At 38.3% G+C, this 27,610-nt stretch overlaps 1 protein-coding gene across 2 annotated transcripts in view; it reads left to right on the forward strand.

The window, feature by feature from the left end:
* GABRG2 (gamma-aminobutyric acid type A receptor subunit gamma2) overlaps positions 1-20,869 on the forward strand; it is a 107,349-nt gene extending 86,480 nt beyond the window's left edge. The window contains exons 7-10 of one of the 2 annotated variants that reach the window (XM_073355912.1): positions 10,591-10,743; positions 15,975-16,180; positions 18,241-18,264; positions 19,770-20,869. In XM_073355912.1, coding sequence (XP_073212013.1) covers positions 10,591-10,743; positions 15,975-16,180; positions 18,241-18,264; positions 19,770-20,045 — 659 coding nt within the window. In that variant the 3' untranslated portion in view covers positions 20,046-20,869. The remainder of the gene's footprint in view (positions 1-10,590; positions 10,744-15,974; positions 16,181-18,240; positions 18,265-19,769) is intronic. The other variant, XM_073355913.1, reaches the window with a different exon arrangement.
* Positions 20,870-27,610: the final 6,741 nt, after the last annotated feature.

Consider the following 27,610-nt stretch of genomic DNA (forward strand, 5'->3'; position numbering starts at 1 on the left):
ATAACCTTCTGGGGTCCCTTCCAACCCTGATATTCTATGATTCTATGATTCTATGATAATAGAGATATTCATTCCTCCAAAGAGCTTATATTCTGAAGTAACAATGGGGCCAGTGAAGGAACAGAGTAATGAAGTGACTTGCTCAACGTCACGGAGCTGGTCAGTGGCAGAGATGGGATTAGTACTCAGCACTCTTGAACTCTGGTCCAGAGCCCTATTCATTAGTGCACACTGCCTCCTTGCGGTATTTGTCCTGCATTTCTCCCTCTCCCCCGGCAAGAAACCAATCCACTTTTCACTCTCTCTAGCTTTGTTTGGTTTTTGTACTTGTGCTAAAATTCATCTCCTTTTATCATTGATCTGTCCTGGCTCTCTGAAGTGCCTGACAGTTAGGAGCTGATCATGCTCAGCTTTGGAGAAAGTTGGTTTTGATCTGAAATACTTTTGCTCCTTGATGTTTTGCCCTCCAGGATCTCATACCCGGGTGAGTTTTACTCTTTTCTCAGTAGCTTAGATTGGTTTCCTGGGGGTTTAAAACAAAAATTCCAGTGAAACACTGATGTAATCTTTTAAAATATTTAAAGGAAGCCAAAAATAAATGAAATTGAGGTTGTTTTTTAAAAAATTCAGGCACTCAAACAATAAAGCATCTTATGTTCCTCCTTGCATCCCAGAATCTTTCCGCGAGGCAATATTATATGAACTGTATCACTCACCAATGGTCACATCTGTGCTCATGGCATGCACAAAATTCTGTTCATTCAACAGTAATGCTGGTTTTTGGGAGCTTTGCTGACACTAGATGCAAGTGGTTTGTTAGTTGGAGCAGAAGCGAATTTGATTTCTCCTATTGTGGAGATCAGCATTATATTTATTTTACAGCACCGTCTCCTGAGGTTTTGGGCAAGAATGAGGAAGGACGTGCATGGGGAAATTTATGTTTAAGAAGCCTCCCCATTTGCCATTTGCCATTCTCAGATGCAAGAACTAGACACAACTGGACCCCTTCCTCTGTGGAAGTACCAAGTCTTCTCCTGCTCTGTTTGTTCCACTCCTACCTCCATGCCTTCTTCGAAGCATCCTGCTATACTCAGAATAATCTCTATACCCTTAGTGCAGTGGACTCCCTCCCTCTTGTCATTCAAATATTTCCTAAAAATACATTCTTGTCTAGGAAATCCATAAATGCAAAACTTCCCCCATAATACCATCTCTTAATAATTTGGCTTCATCTACCACCCTCCCAACCAATTTTTTAAAAAACCCACAATTTTAGGTTATTTCTTTCCTTGTCACCATCTATCCAAAGAAACAGTTATGTTTTTATCATGACAAAATTAATAACATCTTTACAAATTCCATCCCATGCAGTTCCATAATCCTAGCATATTATCTAATCTAAACCACCAAGGACAGTAAATAAATTCATGAACATTGAAACATCCATACAGGACCACCACAATAATCCATCCAGCCACGTCACCTCCCTGTAACAGCAGCAAGGTTGGAACTCCACCTCAGAGCTTCTAACTATGCAAGATTATATCATCGGAGAATATTTCTTCTTTACGCACATTCACAATTGCGTTATCTCTTGGAGCGTTCACACTTACAGTGGTAACTCTTTTGGTCCAAATGTCAAAAATAAATCAAGGCCAGATTTTCAAGTGTTTAGCACCCACCCTCAGGCCAGGTTTACAGAGAAGTGAGCTGTAGCTCACGAAAGCTCATGCTCAAATAAATTGGTTAGTCTCTAAGGTGCCACAAGTACTCCTTTTCTTTTAGCTTTCATTTAGGCATCTAAATAGGGGCCAGTTTTTCAAAAGTGCTGAGGACCCAATGTGACATGTCTGGCCACATTTGCAAAAGAACTCCACACTTTACATGCTGAGCTGTTTTGAAAATCTGTCCATATTATTTTTATTCTAGCTGCTGTAACTGCAGATGTTAGTCATATACAAGTGCATTTGTTTTAAATTTGCTAAGCTATTTGCTTCATTATTTAATTTATCGCTGTGGGTCCCAGAAGTTAACGAGAAAAGAAATACTCTAACCAATCTGAACAGCTCAGAGGTGAAACACAGAGCTCTCATCCTACATTGAAGCTTAGTGGGAAGGGGGAAGGCAGAGCAAGCAGAAGGTTCTTTAATTTGCAGATTATTTACACAGAATCGTTCTTTTAGAGTGGTTACAATCTATTACATCAATGCCACTGCCACACATGCACATTAATCCTGCACATGAAAAATCCTCCTGTTTTTGCTGGAAAGTGCTTGCTAATGCCAGCTCAGTTGCTTTGCTGTTTTTCAAAATAAAAGAGTTAGTTTGTTTTTAATTAATTAATTTAATTTAATTTAATTAATAAAAATAAATTAATTTTAATTAATTTAATTAATTGAGGAAAAAGTACTCACAGAATTGCATTTGAAAATAGTTTGGACTATACAAAGCCACCCACCGTCAAGATTTCTTCAAACTTTTAGTGTTCAAATATGGACTATTTAAAACACACACATGCACAATCCACAATGAGAACCCCCACACATGCCAACATTCTCAGGCCACAGTGAATTCTTATGGTTGCGTTTTGTTCCCATAGATTCAAAGTGGAGAAGGGAGAGTTCCACTAATGAAACTGATGGACATTTTAGCTACAGTCTGGCATCATTACAGTGGTCCCTCCTATAATTAGACACTAAATGGCATTGGAACACCATCTGTGAAATGAAATGAGATGTCAAAATCCAAGATGAAATGAGCGGCCAAGGACTGAACAAACTCCATGAATTCTCAGACTGGTAGCCAGTAGTACAGTTATCTCATTTCTTTGGATAGCCATATGATTCTTCTCATTTTGCAGTAGTTTCATATGCTGGGGTTGTCATTACACACACAATCACAAACCAGTTTTTTTCCCCATGATCAGAATGTGTTTGTTGTCAGACACACACACACAGAATTTGTTTTAAAACAACCCCCCCCCCACCTATCTCTCTCTTCATGTTGTAGAAGGTAATTAGGATTCATTCATCTTTTGGAATGTAAATTGAAAACCAGGCTTGTGGATAGCTGAATCCCAGAGATAATCTTCTATAAATGGACTATACTGCAAACCTTAATGTTGTTTTACTTCATTACATAATCAAACTATAATCATGGCTTTGAAATGGACAGGGATGGAACTCACTCAGTACAGATGCCATGCAGCATCAATGATAATCACGTGTTGCCTTGTCCCTTACATAACAGACAGACACACCAAATACTGAACATTCGGTTGTAGGATTTCAGAGGTTCTGAGGGATTTTATTTTGTTTTAAGCAACTATCTTCAGTGCTGCAGCAGATTTCCACTCCCCAAGATATTAATGTTCTCCAAAAACAGAAATCTGTTTGGTCTTTTATTGAAGCTTGGCAGCAGTACAACTGTAAGGAAAGGGAATGTTATTTTTTTTTCAGCAGATGAATGTTTTAATTCTTTTTTAAGCTGTTTAGTTCTTATGTGGTTGAAAAATGAATGAATGAACAAATACAGTGAAGCCTGGAACTAGTAAGTAAAATAGTCATTTTTGACTGAGGGGCAGAATTAAAATTATTGTGAGGGACAGAAACAAAAGTAAGGGTAGGATGGGGCTATAAGGTTGACTGTAGGGCCTGCCACTTGGTGGTGGGGTGCAGATGGAACAGCTGGTGGGTTCTTTTTCCTGGGCTCTTTAAATCCTGGCAGTGGCCCTGGTTAAATGCATTATATATCACCTTCACTGTAGCTTCATTGTCCCATCCATCCATCCATCCATCCATCCATCCATCCATCCATCCATCCATCCATCCATCCATCCATCCATCAAATGCTTTGGCAGAAATGAAAAAAGTTATGGTGAAAAATGCAAACAAAACCATGCTGCATTAGACAAGATACTATCAATATCTCTTCACATGGTAAATTTGACACTTCACCTCTTCAAAGGTATTAAACTAAGAACTTTATAAAACTTATAAAAATCAGATATGGGTCATTTTGAACAGCTTCTAAACTTTAACGTATTCAGTGGAATCGTCTACATTTTTCACAGATATTAAATCTTCATCCCTTTCGTAAATTGTGTGAGTTTGGAAAATAACTGTTTTATTTTTCTTGCAAAACCACCATGTCTCTTTAACTGCATTTTTCAGTAGTACCTTAACTATGGAGTTCCCACCAGCTTCCCCATAAATATAGCAAACTCCTGCAAAAAAACCATATATAGGTCTTGGGAAATAAGTAGGAGAGACTCTGGTTTTCAATTTTTTTTTTAAAATGTAATAATTAAAGATGAAGTGAAGAAACATCAGGGCAGATGCATCAGATCTTACCAGATTTATGTCATTAGTAATAATGGGTTAGACTGGAACTTTGCAATCTAGCCCGTAACAAGGGGCAGCACATTGTTGCATTGACCCTGGAACAGCTTGGGAGAGAGTGGATATTATGATTTAAGGAGGCACAGCTTCCCTCCCAGTCTTCTTAGTGCTCTAGAGAAGGTACAAACTGCACTGAACCTGCATCTAGCACAGCAGACAGTCCCCCATGCACCAGTGGAGTTATGCTTCAAGGTCTGTTGGGATGGTGGAATCAAGGCTGCACCCCCACCCCATCTGCTCCTGTGAGAAGGGAAATTGTAGCAGCTGTGATGATCCTTCTACTCCCCAATGAGTTGGAAGTGGCAGTCTGGCATACTGACTCCATAGAGTAAGGGGGGAATTTGCATTCCCTCAACAATCTTTCCCAATAATTGTCAGATATAATATTGAATATTTATATCACAATGGCACCAAACTTTTCCAGTCAATACAATGGCACTAATATAAGATTTTCAAGAACCTATGGGAGATTTGCACCAACTCGCATTGGAATTCAATGGGATTTGGGCAGCTAACTCCCTTCAGTGCCTTTGAAAACCCCAGTCTGATAACATAAGGCACTGCACCAACACTGAGAAAAATGGAGGATCCATGTCCCAAAGAGTTTACACTCTAATTTCTCCACCTACTGAAGTCTACGCACATCTTTTACTTACCTTGTAAGCTCCTGGGGGCAGGAGCTCTCTTTTTGTTTGGTGTTTGTACAGCACCTAGCACAATGGACTCCACAACTGGGGCTTCACAGCCTTTTAAATTGTGTTCCAAGCTCACCCTTAAGGGAACTTTGTAGTCACTTAACACTTTTTTCTTTACCTTGGCTAAAAGTTTTATTCAGAGTGACGTCCAGGATTGCTTTGATTAAGGGAGTATAACTATCACTTCTAACTGAAAAGGCTATATTCATGAAAGCCAACCCTTCAGATAGTGATGGTATTTTCATATAATATATCCTAAAAATAACAAAATATGCCTTTTCCATTAAACCCTAGTATTTTGCCTAATCAGTTAATTCTTTAAACCCTGTATGAAATGGAATCTTTGTATGCTGGAGGTAGACTTTTTTGGTAGTGGTAACAATAAAAGAGACAGATCAAAAATGTATCTATTAAGATCATAAGAATGGCCATACTGGGTCAGATCAATTGTCCATCTAGCCCATAATCCTGTCTTCTGACAGTGGCCAATGCCAGATGCTTCAGAGAGAATGAACAGAACAGGGCAATTTTGAGTGATCAGTTCCCTGCTTCTGGCAGTTGGAAGTTTAGGGACAACTGGAGTATGGGATTATGTCCCTGCTCATCTTGGCGAATAACTATTGATGGACCTATTGCCCATTAACTTAGTTATTTATGGGGAAAATGAAGGTAAGGTCTGCCACCACAGGACAATATTCCCATTTACAATTTACATGGAGTTTATATTCAATTACCGATATTATGATAGGTTTCAGAGTAGCAGCCATGTTAGTCTGTATTGGCAAAAAGAAACGGAGTACTTGTGGCACCTTAGAGACTAACAAATTTATTTGAGCATCATTACTTTAGTAACATTTCTATCACATAGGATTTGGGCTGTCTTAGAGCTGTAGTACATTCTTTTGGAGTAGCATCCATGTCAATATACTTACAGAATGTGTCATACCATTGCTGTGTTTATGCAAATCATTTTAAGGAGTAGTCACTGATAACTTTAAGATTCCGTTTTCCATTGACAGATTTATGGTCTTTGCCTGTTTCCTTTCTGAGGTGACAGTGCCCTCCTGTGGTCAAAAACATGTATTCTTGCAGAAATATTTCCTAGTGATTAACTTTTAGCATTTATAGCCCATACTAATTGAAAAAAACCGGATTCTCCACACATTCTAAATCATTCATTTTTTGTTCCTATTAATTTGAAATAAAATGTTATTCCTAACTATGTCTCCATGTTTCCATAACAAACATACATTTAAAATGTTTAAATCATGTTTATTTTTTCCTTTGGTTTCAGTTTCAAATAAAAGGAGTGTGGGGAGAGAAACATTAGAAATCTGGATAGCTGGAATATCTGCAAGTTGCGCAATTATTTTTCATATCATACACCTGTGCTCAGACAGAATCTTCCAGGTGTATTTTAGAAATCTAAAAATAAAGCCAAACATACGCTGGATGGAAAATGAGACAATTGTGAAAGAGGAGTTTGCAGGTAGCATTTGAAGAATTTCTTCTGAAATGGGGATACAGTGTATAGCTAACAGTGATGAAGGCTAATTAATGGCCCTTCTAGTGTCACAATAATATGGTACTCTGAAAGAAGCTGCATAAAAAGAATATTTTATTGTTACCTCTGACTACACTTTCAGCACAGGTATGTAATTAGTCTGCACTTTGGATCTAGGGTTGAACAAAAGGCAAGCATAATTTTATTGACCAAAATATGAGAGCTACTTATTAAAATAATTGAAGTGAATTAGCATTTGGTATGTTTATAAGATATGTTGTCGAGTGTTCATACGTGGGTGCAAATATGATTGTGTTAGCAATATCCCAAATGACTGCATCCTGGCTTTTAACAACTACCAATAAATATCACTCAAGAAGCTGCTTATAAATATAAGTGGACAGTTGAAGTGAACATTCTTGAAGTGAACAGTTATTTTCTTTTTCATGCTATGGGACCAATTATCCCAGAGTTTTCACTGAGAAATATTTTAGTTGCAATGTATATGTTTGCACAGTTTGGGCTCTCTTTATCAGTATGTACAATTTCACTCCTTGTTCAAGATAAAATAGGCAAATATATATTTAATTTACGGAATTATATATGGAGTAGAATACTGGGCTGGGAGTCAGGTGGCACTTTGGATGAAGTGTTGACGTTATTTTTTGTTGCGAAGATACCTTGCATTGTCCTCCTCTCACACTTTTACACATGTGGAAATAAAGAATAACTCCAGAGCAGTCAATAGAGTGATATATTAGTGTGAAAATGGTATGAGAGGAGAATCAAGCCTGTCATCTCAAACCGAGGGCTTTAGCAGTGTGGGCTCACAGTGGCTGCTATTAAAAAGTGATCCTTGATACTACTAATATCTTTACAGTGTAAAGAACACTTTGTTGTCTATATGTCACAAAGCTTGGTCCTATATAAATATACAGCAGAGGGTCTCCCTAACTAGCTACTTATGTAAACCATCACCACCCACTGTAGTGTGTGATCATTAATGGATTTCATCCTCATAGCACCACTGTGAAGTAGAGAAGTATTATCCTCATTTTACAAATAGACAACAGAGGCAAGATAGATTAGAATAAATGGGTTTCACTTAATGGGGTGGAATCCTGGCCCTATTGAAGCCAATGGAAAATCTTGACTTCAACAGGGCCAGCATTTTCTACAAGAAATCTGTAACTGAGCTGGAAATTGAACCCAGCTTTCCTGAATGCCAAGCTAGTGCCCTGGGTGGTAGAAAGTCCTTCATCATCAACTCCCCACAAACACCTCAAAGCAGCTGCATGGATATAAACACTCTTTACCTTTGGAGCTGTAGTCTGGCAGCCCTTCTTCAGGTAGAATTCTCATTGACTTTAGCTCACATTTTACTTTTATGAGTGCAGCTGCTTCGGCCCTTAAGGATTTTTTTCCCCCAACCTCACCCAGAATTTGGCAGTGAGACCTGGGAACTATGCAGATGTTGCCACAAGCTGATGCATTCAGGGACCCTAATCAAGATCCTTAGTGCAGGAAAGAGAAAAAGCTGTTTGTGAAGGGAGAACAAAATCTAAAAACTTAGATCAGTGTCTGATTCAAGGGAACATGTTGACTGAAATGTGTCATTTACCAACATTTCCAGTTCAGGAATCCAGCAGCAGAAAAAGCACCAAAAACTCTTGATAAATTAAATACAAAACATTAGCCCCTGGAGAGTCCCCAGTGTGTATAGCAAGTGCCAGATGAAGGTGAACTCACGTTTCCCTAGAAATAAATTGTTCATGGAAAGGAGCTGTTGACATCAGAGTGATGTTTGAATGGTGCTCAGTGGGTTAAGACTTATACTAGTTTATTAACTTCTTGAGTTTCCTTATATACTTTTTGTGGGGGTGGGAGAGGAGGATGGAGGGATGACATAATTTTATTTTTTTTTATTAAAGAAATAAGAAAATGTGTCCATTAAATGCACTATTATAAAATAATAATAAAGTAATAATTGATATTTGCCTTAAGGAGCAAACAAAGCCCTATCCTTCTAGCTCCCAGATAGTAGTACCACAATAGAAGACTGGATGTGGATGGCTGTATAGGGGGGTTCTCACCACACAGCGTAGGACCTGGGCAATCTGGGGAAATATAGGTAACCGTATATTCTCCTGTCATTCCTCCCTCCCGCACCCAGTAAGTTGGGGTAAGGGGAGGGAGTCGGGGGCATGTTGCATAAAGTCCTATTGAATATGCTTTGCACAGGGACTTCACAGCAGTTCTGCTACCTGGGTAGGTGAAGTTAATGTGCCCATCTTGTCAGGATGGATTTTGAGGTCTAGATTTTGTCCTAGAAGGTCTACAAAAAAAAGGTGTTTGCATGAGTTAGCCATGCCATTTCCTATTCTTAAGAGTAAAAAGTGCTTGGAGCTGAGAATGCTGCAGCTTCTGGAGCTCTGGGCCAAAAGAGATCAATCCTAAACTAGGATAAAATGTGGGGTTAATAATTAGTGACATACCAGTCCATCCATTCCAACATACTGGCTCAAGACCAGCAATTTCAAAGAAAGAAACAAGAAACCATGCGGTGGACTGCTGTACTTTTATATAATATAAATACAATTTTCAACATTCATAGGATCTATGATCTATGTATATCCTTGGATATGTATCTTTGGACTCTAATATTCTGATGCGTTATCTAGGCACATGGAAAACTGGTTTTCCGTTAGTTCTATCATGAACCCGTGTTGTGTTTATGTTCCTTGTCAGACTTTTTGGTCTTTGTTTTACCTCTCATTCCTCTTCTGATTTTAGCCTCATTTTAAAATTCAAATTGACAAAAATAACCACCTTTCACAAAGTGGCCATTAGACTCACAGGAGATAAGAATAATTAATATTACATTTGTATGGGTTTTGATTGTATAGCTCTCTTTAACCATGTGTGTTTTAAATATTTAACTTTAGCCTGTCCATGAAATGATACGAGAATTAGGGTAAAGTAATAAAACAGATCCTTAGCATTTAGCCATGACTCGTCAGTATATACCAGATATATATTATATTAGTCTGTGAGTATTCTAATGGTAGTAAGGAGGTTTCTGTTGCTTTAGTTGATAAAGTCTATAATAACAGTTATAGTCAATCTGGTTAGTATGGGCAGTGAGGAATGACTAGGATGGTGACATTTCTATTGCAAAAAACACTGCTCCTGGAAAGGTTACCTCTAAACTCTTTCATGTTTAGAGTTTATTAGGGATTATTCTAGTGAAGATTAAGAACAGGTTTTTAATTTTAATATGTTTGTAAATTTAGTATTCAAAATGAACAACAAACTATGCTCACTTGAGCAAGAGTAAGTTTTGGCTGACCTACCCTCCTACAGCTCTGCAAATGTACCTCAATATAGATTAACAATCCTCCCTGCTATTCTAGTCCTGGGCTTCTCTTTACATAGATTCCACAAATTGGAATGGAGCCTTTGTTGGGCCCCGGGCCATCTTCTTCCGCCAAATTTTTTGCACTAGTATAGGTGTGAAAAGCACTCTAAAACACAATTGAGAGCACAAACACTTGGCTCATTGGAATACAGTGATTGGAGACATGCTGGACCACTAGTGAGACAGGTGCTAGGATACATGAAGCACTATGCTAGGGATTTGCAGATTGGTCTATAAATCCAGCTGAAAGGAGAGTAGGTTGAGGGGAATAAAATGGTAGGGGAGGGAGCACCTTGTACTGTGTAGATAGTTGTTCCTCTTGAAGGTTGGAGTTCATCATACACGTGGGGTCATGGGGGATGTTTCCTTCCATACCCCAAAAGCGAACAGGGTTCAGTTAATAAAGAACAGCAGGAAACCAAACTCACAGCTCTACAGAATGTGTGTGTGTACCTGTTTCTAGAACACCTATCCAAACATGCTGAACACAATTCACTATGTATATACCTAGGTAACAGATGGTAAATCTAAAGGGTTTTTAAATGCTATTCTATGTATATCTTTGTTTTACAGGGGACTACGTAGTCATGTCAGTTTACTTTGACCTGAGCAGAAGAATGGGTTATTTCACTATTCAGACCTATATCCCCTGCACACTCATTGTAGTGCTCTCCTGGGTCTCCTTCTGGATTAACAAGGATGCAGTTCCAGCCAGAACATCTCTGGGTGAGTTGCTGTGTCTTCCAGCATGTATGATATGATTTATGTATCTAGCAGAGCTCCAGTATAGGGGAGCATCTGGCTGCAAGTCTAGTATAGTTCTCTGTGCATCACATGTGAAAGAATTGCATTTGTCACTTAGGGCTTGTCTATACTACCCGCTGGATTTGCGGGCAGCGATCGATCCAGCAGGGGTTGATTTATCGCGTCTAGTCTAGACACGATAAATCGACCGCCGAGTGCTCTCCTGTCAACTCTGGTACTCCACTGGCGCGAGAGGCACAGGCGGAGTCGATGGGAGAGCATCAGCAGTCGACTCACCACAGTGAAGACACCGCAGTGAGTAGATCGAAGTACGTCGACTTCAGCTATGTTATTCATGTAGCTGAAGTTGCGTAACTTAGATCAATTTCCCCCCTCCCCAGTGTAGACCAGGCCTTAGATGGCAACTGGAATGTATGTCTCTTGTCAAGATATAATGTGAGTCAAGCAACATTTGCATCTCTTCCCCTTTCCCCTTTTACTATATTGGGTCCTGCAAAGGGACTGCATACTTCAAATAATTGCAGTGGAAGCCTGCACAGCAGTGAGTTTCAAGAGCACCTGGATTCCATTTTATACTCAAGATCTTGCATATTTTGAAGAGCTAGTTGAAAATTCATCCTTTTTTTGCCATAACAATGTTGGGGAACATTTTTCTGATATTTGAGCAGCTTGGCTTTTACACAAAAACATCCAATGCTGTCAATATAGTCAATGCCAAGGAAGAGTTAATCTGGCCAGTTATCCATGTAATACCATGAACAAAGGTGAACAAAGGTACATGCATGGCAGAGGTGTATGTATCATGTGTGAAGACCTGAGCTTTCTCTGCTTAGGTGTCTCATCAGGGTGCTGCGAGATCTCCCCTGTCACATCTGTACTGGCCATTGTAGTGCATGTGTATTCATGAAGAAAATGGATATTTACCCTCCTTTCCCTGCTTAATAAAATGGTAGCAGAAACAATAGATTATTGCAAAAAGATGTGACGTTCCCTCTAGAAAAATGGATTCCATCCTTTTTCTTTTGATAACTGCACAATAGCCTAACCCCCAGTTTCCTTGTATGAACATCTGGTTCAGTAAAGGCCATACATGCATGAGAGAAATTTATTGCCCTAAAGGATAAACCTATTTTTATTATCTTGCTATCTGGACATTCTTTCTTTTTACCAAATATCATATGTATGTCTCAAAAGCACCAAAAATCAGCTGTTCTTTTACCTGTATTAAGAAGTTGATGTTAGTTATAAGGTTTGTTTTTGTCTGTATCTAAAGAGTTATTGTTCACCATGTTTTGGTATCTCAGTTGTTTGTATTTTAATTCCATACTTACTTCTGTATGATTATGTGTTTTAATACCTGACTGTTTGCTTATGTGACTTCTCCTGGCCCCCCTGCTCCCACAAAAAATATTCAGCTGTTGTCAATGTTATTGTCTCTGAACATCACCCATCTTCAGACAGCCCTCAGCAGAACGCACACACAAGGCCTATACATCATATAAGACCTATTTTAAGGTCTTAAATTAGACTTTAAGGCTGTGATCCTGCAATTTACAATGCACAGCCAGCCTGCTCCATTGATTTCAGCAGGGTTCGGTGTACTTCCAGCAGCCTGTCTATGCTTTGTAAGTTTCCCTCAGGGATGAACTTCATCCCTGGGGTTTATTTCACCTACAGAATGAGACATATCACCTTTGAAGGCAGGCATGTGAATATGTGCATTTCTGAAATGTACCTGGAATATTTCATGGCAGTTTTTATCACATGATTTTACATTAGTGATGGGCAAACTTCTAAAGCCCCAAGTTTGGGTTTCTTTCAAGTAAACCCCCCAAAAATTCAGACCAGCCTTCTAAGAATCTCCAAACCTTTGGGTCTGGCAAAAGTAAGAGGGAAACTTCACAGGAACAGAGTCCTCTCAACTATAAATCAAATGAATTTTAAGTTGTCATCAGAGTTCTTATCATATGTTGTCCCAAAAGTCTCTCATGCAATTAGTTACAATTAGCAATTTCTACATGAATTGGCCTATTAATAAGCTAAGAGATGGATAAATATAACTTGTTTCTAAGAAGCAGTTGATGGCACTAAAAATGCAAGGTAAAATTATGTGGTTAGATGATAAAATTGTGGCCACCTACTTTTCACTTTCAGAGACCTGGATTTGAGTCCTGATAAGTGAAAATGAATTTAGATTTGCCAACCTAATTTTCAGTTCTGCACAAAAACACAATACAGGTTAGCCAAACACGACTGTAAAGTTCTTTCCAATGGAGACTCAGAACTGGATTATCAAGGATTTGCAGGACAGAAGGTTTTAAAATAATGTTGTATGTGTGCACAATCAGTAAATGAATTCAATTATTTTTGAGATGTACAACATGGATCAGATTCTCTATTGAGAACTGGCCTGTTTACACTATTCAGGAGGCTTAAAGGGACCAGAAATTGACCATGAATGGGCAGCAGAGAATTCCCCTGTTAAAAGGAAACTCCCTGTTGCAAATGTGCTGGATCTTGGCTTTGTGCCAGTCATTCCCTACCAAAGGGTGTGATGGGGTTCAAGGGTGGGAGTGGGACAATCCAGACCAGTGAGGGATTGTATCACCACTTGCCCTGCAACCCTGGGTTCTTTACAATGCTTTGCTGCTGGAGCTCCCAGCTTGGGATTTGCTTAGCCAACCTACAAACATGCAGATCACATCCTGAGTGTCCATATGCTAGACAGGCCTGGTTCAGCAGCTCTGACTACAGCAGCCTGTCTACAGCCCCAATCTGGCTTCCACCCACTTTGGTTACAACCAGAAAGGTGACCCCAACACACTCCCAGTCCTAAATGTTCACAGAACTGTGTTTTCTGAAATGTCCAGCATCCTCTGGGACAGTTTAGAGAAATAATAGGGTTCATTTCTTTCCTCTAAAGACCCAAAAGCACATCACAATTTATTAATTTACCTGGAATAAGTACACCCTTCCAATTAAACACAGCACAGAGTTATGTTTTGTTTTGTTTTTACAAAACAAAAAAAATTATTAACAATGGGACATAGATCTGTTTAACAACTCCCCCTGACCTTCCAGGATTACACACTTTAGTCATAATTCTAGCATACATACATCCAGAACTCTTAATACCCCACTGCATACATACATCACAGAAGAACATTAATGATCGGTGTGTTGTTAGTTTTTTAATGATACCTCACAAGACATATTTTGTACAAAGATTATTTCAATCGTGTGAACACAGAGGTTCAGGGTGTGAACACAGAGGTTCTTAATGTCATACAAAGATCAGCAGAGATTCTGTCATTTTGTATGTGGGTTTCAACCGTGGGAAACCATCATTGATGTTCACCTTCAACATTATACAGAAGAAGTCACTTCACATACATACAAGTTCGGTCTCTATTTGGTGATCAGTGTTGGCTTTCAATTCTTGTGTGTGGATGAGCAGTTTTCTGTACTCAAAATATATAGGTATTCATAATGTAAACTCAAAATATAAGAATGTAGGCAGGTGTGAAGGCTCAAGCTGATAATTATTTATTATAATTCGAGGTTTTGTAATTGGGGAAAATGGTAATTTCCCTTATCTCTCCTATTTTTTTTTATTTTCAATCCATAAAAGCACAAATGGGGATTAAATTGTGGGGTTTGTTTTTCTGTTAAGTCTTTATGAACCTGATCCAAAACCCATCATAGCATATGGGAGTCTGTGCACTGATTTCAGTGGCTCTGAATTAGGCCCTATAGAAATCCTGATTTTGCATCAAAAACTTTAAAATTATAAAATAGTCCCACAGATGGTGGATTAGTTACAATTAAGGTGAATTGTCAGAATTACAGTGGATAGTGAGGTGCAAGTTTCCCCACATATTTGATTGTGGTCAGTTGGTCATTGCTATGAAGAACAGATGCAAACCCCAATGAGAAGAGTGGGAGTTTTGGATTGCATCCTTAATCCCTCATTTAATGAACATCAAACTCATTCATATAAGATATTCATCTTAAATAGAGGTCTTGGCTTTTTGTTGACATTTAAGATTCTAGCCCCCCTTTTTTTCCACTTTTTTTTTCATAATACTTTCTTGAGAAATTTTAGGCATTTCCACTTCTTGTAATAGCTTCTAATACTTTTCTTTGGGTATTTCAGCACTGCCCAGAAACTGAAAATGAAGGAAACTTATTTCAACATAAAGAACCTTCAAAAAGTTCAGTTCTAAGGATGGACAAAGTTGTTGAGGATGATCTTTTTTTCCCCCAGTTGAGTTTGGCTACCTCTGCTGAAAAGTTATATTTTTTCCTAATATTCTTCAGGTGCTACAGCATGGGAGTCCCTTTGTAGGAAACAATGCATTGTAATTCGTATTTCCTGTGACTGCCTGGAGTCTCTCACTGAATACACAAGTCCCTCCTGCTTAGCACGCTGCTTTTTAACACTAAAAAGAAAAGGAGTACTTGTGGCACCTTAGAGACTAACCAATTTATTTGAGCATGAGCTTTCGTGAGCTACAGCTCACTTCATCGGATGCATACCGTGGAAACTGCAGCAGACTTTATATACACACAGAGAATATGAAACATAGTATTGTTTCATATTCTCTGTGTGTATATAAAGTCTGCTGCAGTTTCCACGGTATGCATCCGATGAAGTGAGCTGTGTTTCATATTCTCTGTGTGTATATAAAGTCTGCTGCAGTTTCCACGGTATGCATCCGATGAAGTGAGCTGTAGCTCACGAAAGCTCATGCTCAAATAAATTTATTGTTTCATATTCTCTGTGTGTATATAAAGTCTGCTGCAGTTTCCACGGTATGCATCCGATGAAGTGAGCTGTAGCTCACGAAAGCTCATGCTCAAATAAATTGGTTAGTGGTATTGTTTCATATTCTCTGTGTGTATATAAAGTCTGCTGCAGTTTCCACGGCATGCATCCGATGAAGTGAGCTGTAGCTCACGAAAGCTCATGCTCAAATAAATTGGTTAGTCTCTAAGGTGCCACAAGTACTCCTTTTCTTTTTGCGAATACAGACTAACACGGCTGTTACTCTGAAACCTTTTTAACACTCTCACTATATGCCAGGACTCCAGGGCATCCTTCAAAGCCAGTCAGCATGTGGCAAGTGACAGAATTACTTTGTCACCTTAAGTAGTAACATTTTTTTGGTTCAATTCTGTCTCCTTACCAGGTATTACAACTGTTCTGACAATGACCACCCTCAGTACAATTGCTCGTAAATCTCTTCCCAAGGTCTCTTATGTGACAGCAATGGATCTTTTTGTGTCGGTTTGTTTTATTTTTGTTTTTTCTGCACTGGTGGAGTATGGGACCCTGCACTACTTTGTCAGCAACAGAAAACCAAGCAAGGATAAAGACAAAAAGAAGAAAAACCCAGTATGTATTGTTTTACTGTCAAGACTGAAAACTTCCCTATATAAATCTCAGTTATGTTTTCTGAGAGAGCATTTAAATCCTACTTTGTGTTTGTCTTTTTGTTATACTGTGCTATAGCTGTAAACCGTTCATAGACGTAAATGGGAATACAAACTCAGTCAACCATGGGGAATGAATAGTTGATATATTACAGTTGTCTGGGAGCCTAGAGATTGATTTCTTAGTGGCAGGCTCCATCTAACCAAAGTGTTCTGTAAGTTACAACTATTACCAAAACCATGCCTTCATGTTATGGTAAATAGAGTCACTGATATGAGTATCAATTTCTCTGTCTTAGCTCTGCCAGTATCTTGTGACCTTATACAGTGACTTCCTATTTGTATGCTGAAATGGTTATCTTTTCTTTACTGCACAAGGCAGATTTAAAAATTAAGCTATTCTGTTTTTTATTGCTGTCCCTATCTTGTTGCATGATTATCAAAACTTCTTGGTCACAATGGGAATTTTCTCCATTAGATTCATTTATGTAGGGAAAAATACCTGTTTATGTACCATTACTTCATGGGGAATGACAAAGGCAATGTAAAGCATACAGAGCACTTGAGTGTTTAATTTTTATTTTCAAAGCACAAAATGTATTTTTTGCAAATTGCTGTCTCTCTTTCCTTTCTATTCTTTCCTTGTTTTATTTTCCTTACTGTACTCTCTCTCCTGAATCCCTTTTTTATTTCTTACCTCAGAATGTGATTCTATTAACACGTATAGCCTTACCTGCTAGCAGTAACAAGTATATGATAACAGCCTTTATAACAGCTGCGGTGAAGGCCACTGGAAATCCCCTGTTGTCAGTGCAGTATTTGCAGACTATTTGGTTTCAGTGAGGTTGGTACCTTACCCTTCCATGCTGAAGCAAAACTCTGTTCTTCTAGAGCAACAGAATCTAAGTATGTGTGGGAGGGAGGGAACCAAAAGAGACAAAATACAAAAAGAAAGAAAATGCATTTGAAGTTTCTCTTCTGCATTCCCTCTACACACACTCATGGTACGTGGAGTAAACCAATAGAAATTTTCAAATGTACCTAAATCAATTGGACTTGAGCACCTAAATCCTTTAGAAAAAAGAAAAAGAGTACTTGTGGCACCTTAGAGACTAACAAATTTGTTTGAGCATAAGCTTTCGTGAGCTACAGCTCACTTCATCGGAGCTGTAGCTCACGAAAGCTTATGCTCAAATAAATTTGCTAGTCTCTAAGGTGACACAAGTACTCCTGTTCTTTTTGCGGATACAGAATAACAGGGCTGCTACTCTAAATCCTTTAGGCACTTATGCATAGGAGAGCAAATAAACAGGAGAGCAAATAAAGATTAACATTTTTGTCATTGTAATGCAAGTTTTATCTTATTGTAAATAACTTTGTTACATTAATTAAAAGCTTGTCACTGATCTGCTGATTTACCAAAAAGAACAAAACAAAACATGAATTTGTTTGTCCTGGATAAATAACCAAACAGAAGTCATGTAAACAGTAAGGTTTGTGGGCACTTGGGGACATTTACAACTGTTGTCTTCAGTCCAACAGAAGATTATGTTTTCTTTCCTCAAATCAGAAGTAGGGATGGGCCTGATTCTAAATCAAGGCTCAAAGAAACCCTGAACATTAGGGTGGTGAGTTGAAGGGCCAATTTCCAGTAGCAGAGACTTTGGCCCTGAATGTAAATTCAAACTTTGCAGATAGCCCTTAATTTTAAAATGGAATGACCGAAATGACAGCTCTTAATTCCCCTGAACAATGAAAAGATTGAAACCAGGTTCCCTATTTATGGCTTTGTCCACTTTAATTACATGTCACTGAGATGAGAGAAATATTTTCTTGTCCATAGTATAACAGAGTTTCTTATTTAAAAGGCTGTCCCCCTTTCCTATTTATAATTTACTTCTTTTTTTACCTGCTATATTTTTAAAAAGTATCTTTAATTTATATTATTTTTTCTCTTTCTTCCTCTTCTTTCTTTCTTTCTTTTAAAAATTCTGATTCTCTTTTCTGTCTGCAAAACAAAAGCTTCTTCGGATGTTTTCCTTCAAGGTATAAAGTTTTTGGAATGGAAATTTACTGCATGCGACTGCTGAATTTAACTATTAGAGCTTAAATGAGATTATTTCTTTTTAATTAGACATTTAAGCATTCTACTCAGGACAATATCCTAAATAAGTAGAATGGCTACAGATTTCTAAACAAATTTGTAGAGTTGATTCAGCAGCCCGAACCCTGACTCACTCACGGTTTTGAACTTGAAGTTCAAGAGAGCCCAACATTTTTGGATCGCATGAGTTAAGAGAGCCTAATGTGTTTAAAGCATCTGTATTTCTCTCTTTATCAATTACCCATGGATCCAATACCACCAGCCACACTAAGCACCAGTAATGTACCCTTTTAGAACTCAACTCTGACCCCCTTTAAACTTTGTGGTCTAATTTAAATAAACTAAACCAAAATCTCTTCTAATGATGAGCTATTCAAAATTCACTGTCATCATTAATTACCTGTATGGTGTTCTTATGTCTAATGTCAGAGTTTTGAAAGGGTTTTAAATGCATACATTTTCTAATACTGTCACTGGATCCACATGCTGTTGTTATCCAAAATGGCAAATATAGATAGCTGTATACTACATCTGACTCTGATCTTCATTCAGAAATGCAGAGATTGAGTTCGAGGGGGGAAAAAAAGAAGGATATTTATGCTGAAGCGAATAGAATTGACATATTCTGTAGAAACTGACAGGTCATAATATTCCAGAATCATAAAAAAAATTGGCCAGGTGTCAGCCAAAAGTTTGGGTGGCATGCATTATGCAATGCTATGTTCACCAATTGCTCAAGATAGTTGAAAATGCCTAATTAATTCAACTTATAGCAAATGCACATACATGTACAGCTACTGTATACAGTGTTGGACATGTAGAGGCTTCCAGATGGTGAACAATGGTAGATGCCGAGCTGTATGGATTAATAAAAGCAAACTACTGGAGACTGTTACATAGACTGTTCAAACCCCTTGATTCAGATCAACCAGTTTACATTCTCTTCGCTCTTTTCAGCAAATTACAGTTATTTGCCAATGCTGAAGCATGGACACACTTTTATTAAAGAAAATCCTGCATTTCCAGTTGACTACCGCAATTCCTTTCATGTGCAACATCAATAATTGTCTTCATATATCATGCAAATACTATATAAAAGGCAAAAGCAATCCAAATTGCCATTAACTTGCATTCCTGAATGTTTCCTTTACCCTCTAAATTTTAATTTATTTGGCATAAACCTACCTACTCATATTTATTAATATGTAATGTTAATCTGCATTGCTTATCTCAGAATTTAAGCTATATATATATGAAAATGTTCTTTGAATAGTTTAAAAATAAGGATTTACTATCAGAGCTCCTTATTCTTTAGCAGGTCCCTATTTACCCCTAAGTAGAACCATCCTTTGCATAGACTGACCATTAGTCTAAATCAAGTTTTGTTATGAAGATTGTAACAATCTCTTTCTTCCTGCTCCCATATTTTGTCCCTCATTCATCACAGGCACCTACAATTGATATCCGACCAAGATCAGCTACTATTCAAATGAACAATGCCACACACCTCCAAGAAAGGGATGAAGAGTATGGGTATGAGTGTCTTGATGGCAAGGACTGTGCCAGCTTTTTCTGCTGCTTTGAGGATTGCAGAACAGGGGCGTGGCGGCATGGAAGAATACACATCCGTGTTGCCAAAATGGACTCCTATGCCCGCATCTTCTTTCCAACTGCCTTCTGTTTGTTTAACCTGGTGTACTGGGTATCCTACCTTTACCTTTAAAATCAGAAAGGGAATAGGTGATATGAGCCTTACTCACTGAATTTCTTAGAGAGATGGTTTCCTTTTGAAGTCCACTTAAAGTATTTATGACATGCTTTATAGTGGTCTGAATTCTCTAGTGCCATAACCCAGTAAATATCAATCATATCATATTGTTCGTCTAAAACTATCATATAATTATTGTGATTTAAACAATTCCATTCAATATGTTGAAGTGATTTGAAACAAAAAATAAAGCAGGTAACATGCAGCTCTACCAGCTGGAATAGAAACAAATAGAGCATTATTGGGGAAAGGGGAGGGAAACATGCCAACTTTAATTAATGATTGGATATTGTCATTTCAATCATGAGTGACTGAGGCTAGAATTTCAAAGTAAAGTACTGTACAGTTTGTTAGCATCTACTATAAATATGCTATATCTTTGTCCTCTGTGGGCTTTTCTTTTTCGAAGAGTCATCTTTCACCTTTCATTTCAAATAAATGTTAGTAGGCTAGCAAAGTAACTTTCCCTCTCAAATAAAAATAGACATTTCACTATGCCTTCCCTTTAAGAACACATGTACAATGCTGTAAATATTTCAATACCTTGTAGTACTTAAAGTCTCTAGTGCATGCATCTCTTTTGACCAAAATAAATGAAGCAAAGGTACCATAAATTATTGTCTTTTATTTTGTGTCTCTGGCTGTGCTATTGTAACTGAAATGTGGATAATTTTTTTCCCTGGAAAAATTGCCCCGCTCCCTCATGCATGGAAGATTCAAGCAGACAACAACACTTTCATGTAAGACATTAGAGAAGCGTTAAGGTTTGAAACAAATAACATGTAGACAGAATAATCTGTATGACCAATATAATACTTAGTATATAAAGTAACTGTATGTGTTTGCTGCTGTTTTAGCTCTCATTTTCCAGTGACAACATTGTTATGTCTCAGCTGAATTTGCAATTATTATACATTGCAAGATCATCTGTGGTCTTTTAATACATACGTTTTAAATGAATCTTTTCCCATATTGAGCCTGAACTTTGATTATTCTTCTCACGGAGGGTGTTTTAGGGAAATAGATTGTAAGCTCCTTGGAGCAGACACCATCTTTTTGTTGTGTGTTTGAACAGCACCTAGCACACTGGGGTCCTGGCCCATGAGTAGAGCACCTAAGTGCTACAGTAATACAAATACACTAATAAATAAATAATAATAATAATAATAATACACAATCAATTTGAATTAATTAGAAGGATTAGAAACAGCTTTGATTCTTAGCAACCACAACAAATATTTATTCTCTAAGTAAACTTCAGGTTCATTTTGGTTCATTATACTTTGCACTATGTAGACACCTATCATTCACCACCCATTCATGTTTCTGAACAGCAATATTAGTCAGTACTGCTTTTTGTTCTGAGTGTACCTTTCCAAAAATACAGATTCTAACCCCGGCTAGCACACAATTTACAGGTAATCTTGAAACAATAAAAGGAAATGAAGAGTGTCTTTGCTAATAAATCATATGTGCATAGCTTATGTGTATTAAAAACTATTTAACCCACCTGGGTGAATCTTGAAACTCATTTAGCCAGTGGTTTTCAGAACCTGTATGATGCTCAATTATGCAACGTTAAGCACATGTAAATATTACTGACATTTTTTTTTATTGTCAAAGATGTAAAATGTCAACTCTAGGAAAATGGGTTTGGAATTTGCAATGAGAGCTGTATATGTATGTTATTACACAATTACTAATAGATTATATGGAGACATAAAGACAGTTTTCCACTGTTTGTATAGTTTTGGAAATAAACATGTATAGAAAGGTATAACTAATTCTTGATCATCAATTGTTCCTTGTCCAATGTATTTGACAACCTTTTAATAAAGGAACTGCACACACTAGTGGACTTTTTCAATAAAATTGCTGCACTCCACTCTCCAGTATCCTTGTGGTTACTTTGTTAAAAGTAGCTTAAAGCATATTAGAACAGTATTACGGTTTGCTCTCGAGAAGGCTTTATTTTTAAACTGCCTAGATTGTGAAATAATAATGATTTAGCCTCCAATCCAGAAAGCATTTATACATGTGCTTAAATTTAAGTATGTGAATAGGCTCTTTGATTTCAAAATGAGAAAATGGGCTCTTGAAGAAGTGTTTGCAGGATCAAGGCCTTAAAGTAGATCACCACTTTAGGTTCACCCCACTCTTGAGAACCAGTGGAATGGATGTATTGGTCTAAAAAAGGATATTAGTTTGATTCTCCATCTGAAAGTATGACTACACAAGGTGAAAGGCAGGAGCAAATCAGGCCAAATATTGACCAAAATAAAACTATTATGATTTAGGATTTACTATACTAGAACAGATCACTCACCATCATCAAGCCTGACATCCTTTTTCCAGTAGTAGACAATAAATGTTTTAAATAAAAGCTAATACATTCCCATTTCAATAATGCATCAAGCCTTCAAGTGTGTACAGTGATACAAGTGAAGAAAATATCCCTTTCAGGACCTTGTGGTTACCATATTACACCTGAAGCATGAGATTTGAGTAACCTTATCTCAGCATGTATAGCTACAGGAAGGGGGGGGAAAAACAAACAACCATCTCGAACACTGCCTAACAGCCAGGATCCTGGTAGCCTTAATTGGGCTGAGTACTAACTTATTCCTCAAGGAACCTGATTAGTTTCACTAGGACTATTCACAGAGTAAGATACTAGTCAGCAGTAGTAAGGGAAATAGAATCTGTCCCAGAGTGAGCAGGAATAGACCCGTTCCTCTGAACTTGTGCTCTGCTGCTTATTCAATACAGACTCAAAGGTAACCTTTGTATTGTAATGTCAGGCTACCAAAGCAAACATGAAGCAACAAGCAAAGTGATATTTCAATGGGCTCAATGAAGGTTTTTCTGCTCTCCACAGAGATCTACTGCAACAGAAAATAGCCAGCTGTCTTCCAGGGAAGTGCTTTGTCTGTTGACTGAATACACTTGCTAAAATACATTCAAGCCCAATATGGCACAGGCTGCCACTGTTGCACTGGGACATCTCTAAGGATGTCCATATGGTAGGTAAGAGCATGGCCAAGAATAATTATTTCTTTGTTATTTGTATTCCGATAATGCCTACAGCCCCCAGTCAAGATAAGGTCCTATTGTGCCAGTTGCTTACAGATGAATAGCATGAGAACTTGTCCTAAAAAAACTTGAAATTATGTAGAAAAGGCAGACAAAGGAGCATTATTCTTATCCCCATTTTAGAGATGGGAAGCTGACCACAGACACACAGAGTGACTGAACTTACGTTTTTACCATTATTAATGATAAATGAAAATTCAGTTCAAAATTGTCCTTGCTTTGGGCTCGCTCATCCCACCTGCCTCTCTGATCTCATTACCCACCATCTTTACCACCCGCTCACATTAATTCTCCCTCAGCAGCATCCTGAATAGGCTGGAGAGGAACAAGGTAGCAATAGTTGAGGACAGGAACGTGGAGGTGGCAGTAATTAAGATGTGAAATGATGAAAGCATGGGCAAGGATTTAAGCTATGTGGCCATGGAAGAAAGGCCAGATTTAGAAGCAATATGTAAAAAAAAATCAGCAACATTTATAAGTGGCCTGAATATGCCGGTCTAGTGATAGGACCAAGTGAAAAATGAAACCAAGTTACAGGCCGGTGTGACTGGGTGGATGGTGGTGTCATCCATGGTAAATAAATAACGGATTTTACAAACCATTTCATGAAGAATCCTCACCCAGAGAGGGCAGAATCCAACTATACAGATGCATTTGTAATGAGAATAAAGCAAATGCAAGAAGCACAAACCAAATCAGACCAGTTCTAACCAAAGTCTAGGCGAAACAATAATATTTTAAAATGTCTGTGTGATCCTTAATACAAGATTTCAAACTGCTTTTCAAACAATGATTAATTAAATCTCATGGAAGCCTTCACAGATTAATAAGTATCATTATGTCAGTTATTGGCCTGATCCTCCTCCCACAAAAATCAAGAGCAACGTTCCCAATGATAACCACTTTGGGTGCTCACATTCAGCATATACAGAGAATTCCATGCATGGAAAGCTCTGAATTCCCAGCTGACACATCATTGAGGGTTGCTGGGTTTTTTTAATTTTAATTGCAGTGATTTCTCTTGTAGAAGAGAAAGTTCATGTGCTTTCGGGCATCTTGAGTACTAATGTGTGAACACTGCGCTACAGTTCTGTTTACAAGTTAACGCCCTTTTGAATAATTCACTCCCAAGTGTGAATTTCTTCAGAAAAGTAAATAAGATTGCCTCTTTTATAGAAAAAAATCTGAGGACAGCAAGAGTGCAAAAGCATCTCTCATTTTGCCTTATATAAAATTAATATCTATTATCAAAGAAAGAAAGAAAGTTAATTAACAAAGCTTTAATTCACTCAGTATCAAAACACATTAAAAGTATTCATCTTCACACCAGGCACATGCTTTGTGCTGCTAGCATAATGAAATCTATATCTGATAAGACCTAGTTTTATCCTACTACCATTCTGTTTTTCCTTACAGTTTAGAGATGAGAGCTGTAAGATGAACAATCAATGCCATCTTTTTCTTTGGAGGATGAGGTAGAGCTTTAGAAAACAAATCACCTTAATTGATTCACAGAGAAAAAGGCTGATCCTTTGTCATTTCATTCCTAACATTTATATGATGAACATACATGAAATAATCCATCTATCTGGTTACTGGTTACTAATTGCAGGTTTCCCCATAAAAATATTAACTTAGATGGGTTATAAACTGGCTTCTTGGAATGCAGAGAGTTTGTTCAATAAGGGCTCCTTTACAGTGTGAAAAGAAGTCTTGCAAAGTCAGCACTCTTCACATTATGTCAGGATGTCTCTTTTATATGAGAAACAACCTGCAAGCTTGTACTGAAAAGAACACTCCACAAGGTCCCTTAGGTTTTTATATTATTTTCACACTTAAAGCCATGGAGGGCTAAGGCTAGAATGGAAAGAGTTTAACAAATCCAGCAGCCTTTTCCATTTTGTTAACCTCAAAAGTCTATCAGAAGCCTTATTAGTTCTCAGTTTCCTATTGGCTATTCTATTAAAAGCTGTACTTCTTTAATCTGCTGCCAGAATGAGGTTTCTTGTGGCAATGATATATTCATATGACAACGGCAATGACATATGCATTTTATTGGGTCCACTTTCCCTCCCCCAACAGTCACACACAACCAATACAACTCCAGTGGCAACTCTTGTTGTTCCTTACAGCTATACTGAATCTTCTGCACTTAACAACAATTATAATAATAACTTAATTTTATCCCTTGAAACAATAGTATGAAATAAGTTTTGAGAAATAATAGGTGAACTTTTAGGAGCTAGTGGACTAGATCCTAGGGCAGTGATAGGAAACCTGAGGCCCATGGGCCACACGCGGCCGATGAAGGCAAGCCACTGTGGGGCCTCAGACTGTTTATTTACATTTGCATGGCCGCCTGCAGCTCCCATTGGCCAAGAACGGTGAACCACAGCCACTGGGAGTTGCGAGCGGCCATGCAAATGTAAACAAATGGTCTGGCGGCCCACCAGCAGCTTGCCCTAATGGGCTGCATGTGGCCCATGGCCCACAGGTTGCCCACCACTGTCCTAGACTATCATTGATGGAGCTATAGCATAGGTCGGGGCACATATGTGCACAAGTGGCTTTGTCCTCTTTTGATCCTGGTGTCAGCTCTGAGCAAGGCAGGCTATTTCCACACTGTGTTAGGGCAGATATGAGGCTGTCCTAACTTATACCAGCTGTAAACATCCTAGATTGGCCTGATGTAGTGCCAAATAAAGTCCCATCTTTATTTATGGCCACACCTCCTTTTCCCTGATACAGTAGTAATCCTCACTAGGTTTGGAGTCTGACATTTCCTTTCCATGAATGCTCATACCACCTGAATGTTTACAGAAAGCAAAAACAAAGGAGTTTGCTTGTGGACACAGTGAATTTATTTTAAACTTTGTGAACCAATCTGTGAATATTTTCCCCCTCCATATTCTCTAGTTTCAATAATTTTTCAAAGTTTCTCATGAAGCTTCAACTATTCGTTAGGGAAGATACACACAAAAGCAGAATGTACCCTGGAGGGTTCTTAAGGGGCTTCAGAATGTCAGGGAATCTTGGATGCAGACTAGCTAGGCACAAGCTTACCTTACAAATGATAGAAATATAGGATCTTGACAACTGGTAGTGAGGAGTACTAATAATTTTGTTAAAAATGTACGGAACAGTAACACAACATTATTCCCACACTCTGATTATATTAATGGAAGAAGTTGGGAGGATGGGATCTGACAGTCCCCTCAGGGAATTAAAGAAATATCAGCTCTGCAGTTATTTCTGAATAAGTATGCAGAACAATATAACCCAGATATCTGCTTAGGAAATTGATATGGGCAATAAAAAGTCCCTCACCCCCATTCTCTATAAATAATTGTGAATGTATATGCTTGTATAAATGTGGTCCCTGAATTCCTCTTAAACAAAGGAAAATATCAATTATACCCTGAATCCTGCATAAAGAAACAAACACAAAGCCAAAACATTGATCCAACAATATGATTGAATGAAGACCCAAAGGAAATTTCTAATATTATTGAGAATCACTAAATGGCACCATCACGGGTAGTTTTATGAGTTCTTTTTAACTGACTGTGCAGGCATTTAGATCCTGGAGAAATGCTTCTTCCTAACTGTGATGCAATTCTTTTTAGAAGCCATGCTCACCACCAGAAGGACCTGTTCACTGTCTTACGGAATTATTTCTTAGGTGCTACACATACTGACTTACTGGCACCCGAGCTATCTAAGACACTCAGATCCAATGGTGGTAAGACACTGAGCAGAACAGAACAATATACCCAAGCAAATAAATAAATAATGTCCAAACATTCTAGAGCTGGGGAAAAGTAATTGAATTATTTAGTGCTAACAAATAATCCAGCAATTTATCGGTATTATAATTTTATTATTATTTGTGGATCATTTGTGAAATGATCCTGTTTCTAGGAATATTTCCAATATTCATAAATATTTGCTGAATACTCTGGATCTGGGATTGGCAACCTTTGGCACACAGCCCGCCAGGGTAAACCCCCTGGCGGGTCAAGCCGGTTTTTTTACCTGCTGCATCCACAGATTCAGCCAATCGCAGCTTCCACTGGCCATAGTTCGCCGTCCCAGGCCAATGGGGGCTGCAGGAAGCGGCGGCTAGCACATCCCTTGGCCCGCGCTGCTTCCTGCAGCCCGCATTAACCTGGAGCGGTGAATCACGGCCAATGGGAGCTGTGATCATCCGAACCTGCAGACACGGCAGGTAAACAAACCAGCCCAGCCCACCAGGGGGCTTATCCAGGCAGGCCATGTGCCAAAGGTTGCCGATCCCTGCTCTGGATCAATGTTCAGACTGTGGCTTGCTTGCAGACTGTTGACTTCAACTATTTGCTCTTGGAGGCGGTCTATCCTTTGCGCTGGGAGTAGCTGCCTTGGCAAGGAACTCCTGCCCCAGTGCAGCC

Source organism: Lepidochelys kempii, chromosome 8 (genome assembly GCF_965140265.1).
Source record: "Lepidochelys kempii isolate rLepKem1 chromosome 8, rLepKem1.hap2, whole genome shotgun sequence".
In the NCBI taxonomy this organism is placed as follows: Eukaryota; Metazoa; Chordata; order Testudines; family Cheloniidae; genus Lepidochelys; species Lepidochelys kempii.